Source organism: Penaeus monodon, chromosome 39, assembly GCF_015228065.2.
Source record: "Penaeus monodon isolate SGIC_2016 chromosome 39, NSTDA_Pmon_1, whole genome shotgun sequence".
Lineage (NCBI taxonomy): Eukaryota > Metazoa > Arthropoda > Malacostraca > Decapoda > Penaeidae > Penaeus > Penaeus monodon.
The window spans coordinates 13,377,254-13,387,253 of record NC_051424.1 but is presented as its reverse complement, the minus strand read 5'-3'; the positions used below and the strand labels follow the sequence as shown (position 1 = coordinate 13,387,253).

At 35.1% G+C, this 10,000-nt stretch overlaps 1 protein-coding gene across 1 annotated transcript in view; it reads right to left on the bottom strand.

The window, feature by feature from the left end:
- Positions 1 to 8,551: 8,551 nt before the first annotated feature.
- LOC119597473 (spermatogenesis-associated protein 20-like) overlaps positions 8,552 to 10,000 on the bottom strand; it is a 45,258-nt gene continuing 43,809 nt past the window's right edge. Inside the window, exons 6-8 of the mRNA XM_037947049.1 lie at positions 9,649 to 9,764; positions 9,083 to 9,230; positions 8,552 to 8,642 (exon numbers count right to left, since the gene is read on the bottom strand). Of these exons, the coding sequence (XP_037802977.1) occupies positions 8,552 to 8,642; positions 9,083 to 9,230; positions 9,649 to 9,764 (355 nt within the window). The remainder of the gene's footprint in view (positions 8,643 to 9,082; positions 9,231 to 9,648; positions 9,765 to 10,000) is intronic.

The window sequence follows — 10,000 nt, the reverse complement described above, 5'->3', positions numbered from 1 at the left end:
TATATATATGTATAAATATTATATATATATATAGATATACTTAATATTATATATATATAGATTATATATATATTATATATATATATATATTAGACATACATTCATATACATAAAATATATGTCATTTACATTTTGTATATTATAGATACAATATAAATATATATATATATATTAAATATATATATATATATTATGTATATATATATATATATAATATCTGGATCTATATATACACATGTAATGACATTATCTTTGTATGTATATGTATGTATGTTGTATGTATATATATAGTAATATATATATATATATATTATAATAATATATATATATACCTATATATATATATATATATATATATATATATATATATCTATATATATTTACATATAATACTTATGTGTGTGTGGTGTGTGTGTGGTGTGTGTGTGTGTGTGTGTGTGGTGTGTGTGTGTGTGTGTAATATATATATATATCATATATCATATATATATAAGTTATTATATATATATATATATATATATATTCTATTATCTAATAATGTATATAGCCCTATAATTATATATATATTAAAATATATATTCTCGCTATATATCTTATATATCTATATTAACATATATATATCTACTCTCAATATATGCTAGTATCTCTATCTCTCTCTCTATATATGGTGTGGTGGTGTGTGTGTGTGTGTGTGTGTGTGTGTGTGTGTGGTGTGTGTGGGTGTGTGTTGTGTGTGTTGTGTGTGGCTGTCCCCTGTCTATTTATATATATACTCGTATATCTATATATCTATCTCAATATCTATCACTAATCTATCTCTCATATAGCTATATATAAATAGCTATATCTATATATACACATATACATATATAATTCGTGTGTATATATACCAAATATTTATGTTTATATATGTATTATATAAATCATATATATCTATATGAGTATATGTATGTATATGATATATATGATATACTTATATACATACATATATGTATATACATATATATGTGTATATATATGATATAGACGATTATATATAGACATATATATATATATATATTATAATATAATATATATATAATATATATATCTACTTATAATTGTATCTATACTGTGTGTGTTTGTGTGTGTGTGTGTTTGTGTGTGGTGTGTGTGTGTGTGTGTGTGTGTGTGTGTGTGTGTGTGTGTGTGTGTGTGTGTGTGTGTGTGTGTGTCGTGTTGTGTGGTGTGTGTGTGTGTGTACGTTCTATTCTATATATCTCTTCTCTATCTTCTATCTAAATATTCTCGCTATCTCTCTCTCTCTATATCTGGTCTGTACCATAGTCATCTCTATATACACACTTCCACACACACCCACACCCACACACCCATCTCTCTACATATCTATCCTATATATCTATCTATACCTATCTTCTATTCTACATATCTCTATCTCTCTCTAGATATCCTTCATCCTGTCTATATGTCTATATATATCTATTCTCTATCTCATCTAATAGCTAGTCTATCTATTAAATATATATACCTATATATCTTATATAATCTATGTATGGTCTGTATTATAATTTATATCTATATATCTACTATATATATATCTCTCTCTCTATCTATCTCTATCTATATAATATCATCTATCGACTCTCTCCCTACATCTACATCCACGCTATGTCCATTTACATGTGTATCTATAGATACCGATATCTATTTATATAATATATTCTATATATATATATATATATATAATATAATACTATATAGTTTATATATATATTATCTATATATATATCTGGGATGTGTGTGTGTGTGTGTGTGTGTGTGTGTGTGTATCCTTTTTATCATATATATATATTATACTCTAATATATATATTACAGATATCTATATATATATATCTCTCTGTATCTCTACTACTTTATCTATTATACTATGTACTATCTACTCTCTTTTCTACTCTGCTGTCTCTCTATCATCTATCTATCTCTATATGTCTCTTACTATCTCCCTACTCTCTATATATACATCTATATATAATTATATATATCTATATATTATCTCTAGCTCTTCTTCTCTCTGTATACATCCCTTCATATACATATAAATATATGTCATTTACATTGTGTGTATATATATAGATACAGATATAAACATATATATATATATGATATATAATAATAGATTATATAGATATATAGTATATATATATATATATCAATATCTGATCTATACTAACACATGTAATTGACATATCTTTGTATGTATATGTAGTATGTATGTAATGTATGTATATATATATATTAGATTATAGATATATATATATATAGATATATATTATATATACCATATATATATATAATATATATCTTTATATATATATATATATATATATTTACAATATATATATATATATGTGTGTGTGGTGTGTGTGTGTGTGTGTGTGTGTGTGTGTGGTGTGTGTGTGTGTTGGTGTGTGTGTGTTGTGTGTGTGTGTGTGTGGGTGTGTGTAAATATATATATATATATATATATATATATATATATATATTATATATATATATATATATATATTATATATATATATATATATATAAACATATTATATCCTATATACATATAATATGTATATTTATGTATATTTACATTGTGGCGATAGTAGATAACCAATATAGATATATATATCTCTCTCCTCCATATATATATATAGCTAATCTCTATACACTCTCTCTATATATCAATATACACTCTATAATCGTATCATCTCTCTCATACTATATCATATATGTATATCTCTTATCTATATAGCATCTATAATATATATCTCTCCATATATATATAACTCTCTGTATCTATCATATCACATGTAATGCCATATCTTTGTAATGTATCTGCATGTATGTCTATATGTATATATATAATATAGCTTATTATATATATATATATATATATATATATATATATATATATATCTATACATACATATACTACAAGATAGTTCTTTACATGTGTATCTAGATACAGATATCTATTTATATATTATATATATTATATATATATATATATTATATATATATACTATATATATATAATATATCTATCTATAATGTGTGTGGTGTGTGTGTGTGTGTGTGTGTGTACTCCTCTCTTATCCTTATATATCTCTATATCTATATCTCTCTCTATCTCTCTATCTATCTATATCTTCTATCTCTATCTCTCTCTCTATCTCTCTCTCTCTCTGTCTCGGTTCCTATCTTTCTCTACTTACCTGTCCTCTCTCCTCTATTTCTCTCTCTCTGCTCTCTCTCCTGATCTCTCTCTGTCTATCCTCTCTCGATCTCTCCCTCTCTCTCTATATCTACTCTCTCTCTCTCGCTCTCTCTCGTCTATATCTATATGTCTCCTCGTACCTTCCTCTCCCTCTCCCTCTCTGTCATTTCCCTGTGTGTCTCTCTCTCGCTCCCGCTCTCACTCTATCTCTCGCTCTCCTCTCTCTCCTCTCTCTGCTCTCCTCTCTCTCTCTCTATATATATCCTACATATCTGTATCTACTATATCCCCTTTACCTGACCTATCTTGTATGTCTCTGTCTGTCTGTATGTATGTCTGTGTTCTCGCTCTCTCTCTCACTCATCTCTCTATCTCTATCTCTCTCTCTATATCTCATGATCTCCTCTATCTCTCTCCATATATCTCTCTATATATGTGTGTGTGTGTGTGTGTGTAGTGTGTGTGTTGTGGTGTGTCCTCTCTCTCTCTCTCTCTCTCTATCTCTATCTATCTCCTCTACTCTCTATCTTCTATCTATCTCTCTCATCTATCTCTATGTCGCTCTCCTCTCTTTTATCTCTTGCCTCTTCTATCCTCTCTCTATATATTCTCTCCTTTCCCTCTCTCTCTCTCTCATCCTATTCTCTCTCTCTCCTCTCTAATCCTCTCTCCCTCTCTCATCTCCTCTGGTGTGTGTGTGTGGTGTGTGTGGGTTGTGAGTGGTGAGTGTGTGTGGTGTGTGTGTTTGTGTGTGTGTGTGTATTTCTGTCTATTTCTCTATCTCTCTATTATATATATATATCTCATATTCTCAATAAATATATATTATCTAATAACTTGCTATATCTCATCATCTACACATATACATATATAATTCGTGTGTATATCTACACAAATCTGTATGTTTATATCTGTATTCCTATATCATTATTCTATAGATATATGTTATGTCTATGATATATATGATATACTTATATACATACATATATGTATATACATATATAACTTGTACATATCTGAATATAGACGCCTTCTCTATAGACTATTATATATATATATATATAGATCTATCTATATATATAATCTATCTCTATCATATATATATAGGACATTAGACCTGCTCTATTATATATTCTATCTTCCTAATCTATATCTTCTCATCTCTCTTATCTCTATCTCATCTGTCTATATATGTGTGTGTTGGTGTGTGTGTGTTTTTGTGTGTGTGTGTGTGTGTGTGTGTGTGTGTGTGTGTGTGTGTGTGTGTGTGTGTGTGTGTGTGTGTGTGTGTGGTGTGTGTGTTGTGTGGTTTGTGTGTCCGTTCTCTCCTCTCGCTCTCTCTTCCTCTCTCTATCTCTTCTCTCCTCCTATCTCTCTCTCTCTCTCTCTCTACTCTCTCTTTCTCTCTCGTCTCTCTCTCTCTCTCTCTCTCTCTCTCTCTCTCTCTCTCTCTCTCTCTACTCTCTCCTCTCTCTCTCTCTCTCTCCCTCTCCGCGCTTTCTATAGAATTATAATATTATCCGTATATCATGGCCCATCTTCTAATTCCATCTCTAAGGTCTCGCCGAGCTGCCCAAGCCATGACCTCCTGGGTCGTCCCACAGGCCTCCTCCACCCAGGGTTGTCTCGCAAAGAGACAGCCTGATGGGCAGGATCATCCACAGGGAAACGACTCAGGGGCCCATATAGGCTGAGTTTGGTGATCCCAGATTATGCAAGGAACAGGTGCCATGCCAGTCTCACGGTGTAACTGTAAGTTGGACACATAGTGCTGCCAATTGTACCCCATGATCCAGCAAAGGGACTTGTTACAAAAGGCATCAAGACGAGACTCCAAGACACTGGATAGCGTTCAGGTTTTGTTCAGGAAGACACGTAGTTTGGTACTTCTGCATAGGTACCGACATTTCCAAAAGCTCTTGTTGATTGAGTTCATGGCTCCTGTTGCCAGACCAATCCGTCTATTGACTTCTTGTCAACAGCCCAGAGATTATGGCTATCGTTCCAAGGTATTAAAACTCTCTGATTTTCAACATCCTTGCCTGGCAATCATGGATCGACTGAATGGGTTCCCCTAATAGGCCCCCAAATCCTGAATCCTTGGTCTTGATTCAGGAGACCTCTAGCCTAAGGTCTTTGCCTCATTGCAAATGCATCAAGAGCCACCAACAGTGGGACTCCAGGCACCTCAGACCAGGATAGCAACATCAATTATAAGCAAAGTCTGAGTCCTTGATATTGCTTAGTGTTGCTCCCTGACTTTGAACTAGTAGCTCCTGCCCATTATCCAGTCCCATACAGGTGTTGAAAAATTTGGTGTCAAGGACACAGCCTTGCCTCACCCCTGAATTAACAGGGAGAAGTTCGACAGACGCCACCACACTTTACAGCACTTTCAGTACCAGTATAAAGGCTTGCTATTAGGTCATAATCTGCGTCGGAATTCCGAGTCTCAGGTCTCCCATAGTGATTGACGATTGCAACCGAGTTCAAATGCCTTCTTGAGGTCGATGAGGTTGCAGCCCATGACAACATTCACGCCGCGTTTCCACAATTACTCAACCGCTAGTATTCGAGAACGTTGTGCCTGGTATGTACTGAGCAGTGTAATACCACGGTAGTTGCTACAATCCAAAATGATCCCCCTTTTCCCCCTTCCAGAGCATGCTTCAGTCTCAATGTCCTAACACTCTCATCACTGGTGTCACCTCAACTTACTGTAGCGCTGAGTATGCTGGAGATGGCTATGGCTACACCCTGGATTGGTGACTATCACTGCGGCAACACTAGTAGGGTGTACCCACCCATACTGATCGTGCCGCTACCCATGTTCTTCTCACCGAGAGCGCAGCCACCTTAACCCTTTGTCGACGTGTGGCATGTACGCACATGCCATGGCATGGCGGGACCATCTGCCGTGGGCATGTACGCACATGCCATGAGTGTATCTATGAACATGCCATAAGTTTTTTTTTTGTTCACAATCATGGCACAAGATTATTTTTCTCCAACTGAATGTGATTAAGTTGATTTTAAACTTTCTCATTTTTTACCCATGCACACAACCACAACAAAAACACAACAACCGACATTTCAATCTGATGCCATACACTCCTTATTTTATTCCGACTAGAACAACAAAGTATCCCTTCAGTCTCGATTTATCAGGATAATGGCAAGTAGAGACTTTAGAAAATAATGAAAACTGAATACAACATCGCTTCGTAGTATTACGAAGAAATGGCATGGGATGCTGGTATTTGGCATGAGTGGTCGCACATGATCGGCGACAATATAGCCCAGGCAGCGAGGCCTGGGCCTCTATGAATACTACCCGTCAGAATGGGTTTACTCCCAGTCGCTCCAATTTCCCCGTCCCGCAATCAGCAGAGGTACCGCTCACCCTGCCACAAGGACCGGGATGTCCAAGCGCCTCCTGGAAAGCTCCCCTGAGGTTAAGCCTCGGGTGGCCAGTCCGGATGCCACAACCTCTGCCGCCCCGCCGACGCTGGCTCCCAAATAAGGGAAGGGTCGGCAGGCTGTGGTGACTCCCGTCTGCCTTGGGGTTTCCTGTGGGCTTTGCCCGAAATCCTCAATCTCTGGGACCTAGCAAAGAAGTCTGGAAAGGAGGCATGGGGGCTGACAGAAATCTCATAACAGCTCGATCACAGCCGTTTACTACTGTAAATCAAGTTGCCCAGAACAATGCGAATGTTTTCTCACTGGGGACAATTGTCTGCCATGATATGAGTTTTGGTATACATGCTTTCTTTTCACATTGATGTGCAAGCATTGTGAGGCTACACAGCAATAACAGAACACGAAGGCCAATGCAATGCCATTATACACTCATCAACCAGTGTTAACTCAATTAACAAGGGTTACAGTCGCCTGGAGACGGCCTATGGCTACTCCCTGGTGGTGAGGCCATTGCCATGGACCGACCAGTATTAGGTGTAAAACCCACCCCTACTGAACCGCGCCCCTGCCAGGTCTTCTCACCACTAGAAGGCGCCACCTCAACTCCCAACCCTCCTGTTTCCCTCGATAACTGAGGTAACTGCTCATCTGCACAAGAACCGGATGTTTCCAGCCTGGTTGCAGGCTGGTTGCCCAACATCTACTGTGGTTCCCGTGGGCTTTGCTCAGTAGGCTTCATACTGGGTTGGTGCAAGCCAGAAAGTCAACTCTCTTTCCTATCCTGTCTCCCCCATGGGGATCCAACAGCCAGTCCATTGGAAAAGTCCACACCCTTCCCCCAGCTTATATGTCATTTTAATTATATGCATTGCCCATTGAGTTACCAATATATATACCTATAACATTTATTTTCTATACATATCTATTATAATATATCTATATATCTATATATATATCATATAGATATCTATATATTATATATACATTTTTTTTTTTGTCCCCAAGTGCCCTGTCCCACGAAGGACGGTTGGTGATCATGGATTTCCATGATTTTCTTGTCACCATCTCTATTTATCCGGTTTTTCTGGGACCGCACTCTGACCTCGGACTGGCGTGGTCCCATCCAGTGCTAGGTAGGACATCGAGGTGAAGTTCCTTGCCCCATGGAACAAACATGTCCGGCTGTTGACTCAACCCTCGAACTAGATTGCGTCGTGACAGTCCTTGAGTCCAATGCTCTACGCACTCAGCACACCGCGGCCTATATATAGATATATATATATATATGTATCTATATATATATTATATATATATATTATTATATATATATATATATATTATATCTATCAATATATCTCTATATATTTATATGTATATATATCTATATACATAATTTATAGCTCTACATCTATCTTTTTAAATTCTTTCTGTGCATCACTGGAGGATGTGGTGTTTGATAAACTACTTGGCTCCATGTTTCATGTTGTCAGGGTCTATCCCAGACATATAAAAGTGTTTATTTAAAATTGTTAACAATTTTTTTTCTCGGTATGTATTTATACACACATACATACATATATATATATATATATATTATATATATATATATAATATATATATATATATATATACATCTATAATATATATATATACTATTTATATATATATTAATAATCTATATATATATATATAATATATATATATATTATATATATATATATATATATATATATATATATGTATATATATGTATATGTATATGTGTGTGTGGTGTGGTGTGTGTGTGTGTGTGTTTGTGTGTGTGTTTGTGTGTTGTGTGTGTGTGTGTGTGTGTGTTGTGGTGTGTGTGTGTATAAATATGGAGATTAAGACCTCTGTTGATCCATTACCTTGATTTTTGGAAATTCCCCTTTTAGTTTGTCAATAAGAACAAATTCAGTATCAGTATCAAAAGCACTACAAGAAAAAAAAAATCCCAATATTTTAGAGAAATAGTGAAATCACGTGTCCTTGGTGTCTGAGTACTTGTGTGGCCATCTGTATGCAATAATGTTCACATAAAACTATAAACAGTACAGAGAACTTGCTTGCTGAACTTATTTGTGGACATGTAATAATATGTACTTGATAGACATATGGGATTTTATATATACATACATACATACATACATACATACATATATATATATATATATATATATATATATATATATATATATATATATATATATATATATTATACATATATATATAAATATATATATATATACATATACATGTATATATGTGTGTATATATATATGTATACATATATAATTATATTCATGATAACTACTAAGGGTGTGACCGGAAGGGCTCCCATAGTGGGAATAAAAGACGGGTAGAGACAGACTAACGGAGGAGTTGGAGTTGGAGTTGGGCTTCGAAGGTCACCCTGGTAGCACTTTGCGAGCCATGTCCACATGGGCTTTTGGGAAGTAAGCCCCCTAATTGACAGTTTAAAAAGTGTTTTCTGTTTAAGGGGGACATGGTGGACGGAATGTGCTATGGAAAGGTGTTTTAAGTAGGGATTATAGGTATAGCCAGACTATCTGTGTAACTAGAAGACATATCTGTAGTACTGACTCATGATGAGAAAAAATTTGGCTGGTATAAAGAAATATATACTTTACACAAGGGCTTTGGGCCTTATTAAAAAGGGATGAAAACAAAGAAGGATTTCGGTTAGTACTTGCCTGTTATGAACCTAAAAGCTTAGGCAGTTGGTACATACATCTATGGTGAAGTTAGTGGTGGACTGTGCCTCGCATTTTTTAATGTTAATCTTAAACCTAAATGGGTGGACTGTCGGCACAAATCAATTTTTGTTTATTGGTCTGACCATCATAGCGAATGTAAGTGGTGATACAATAAGTATCTAATTGGAAAAAAGGGCAGTGCATTTTTAGTATAAAAAAAAGACCTTCAAATAATTTAGGGAACATATCGAAATTCCTGGAGAAAATTTCATAGTGACCCGAGTAGGAGCCACGCCAGTAACCTGTTTTGGCTCCTGTACTAGCGAGGTAACACCGGCACCTCTCCGTGGAAAGGTAACTGGGGACCCTACCCTTATCACATCCAAGAGCATCACAACATGAAAACTACAATTAAGTATCATGCTGTGACCACGGAGGCTCAGACATGAACCTACCGTTAAAAGAAGAAGATAGATATAGACAGATAGATAGATAGATAGATAAAATTTGTGTGATGGACCCTTTACAGGTTTCCATTTCTTCTAACAACATCCACAACAATATGAAAAATAATAC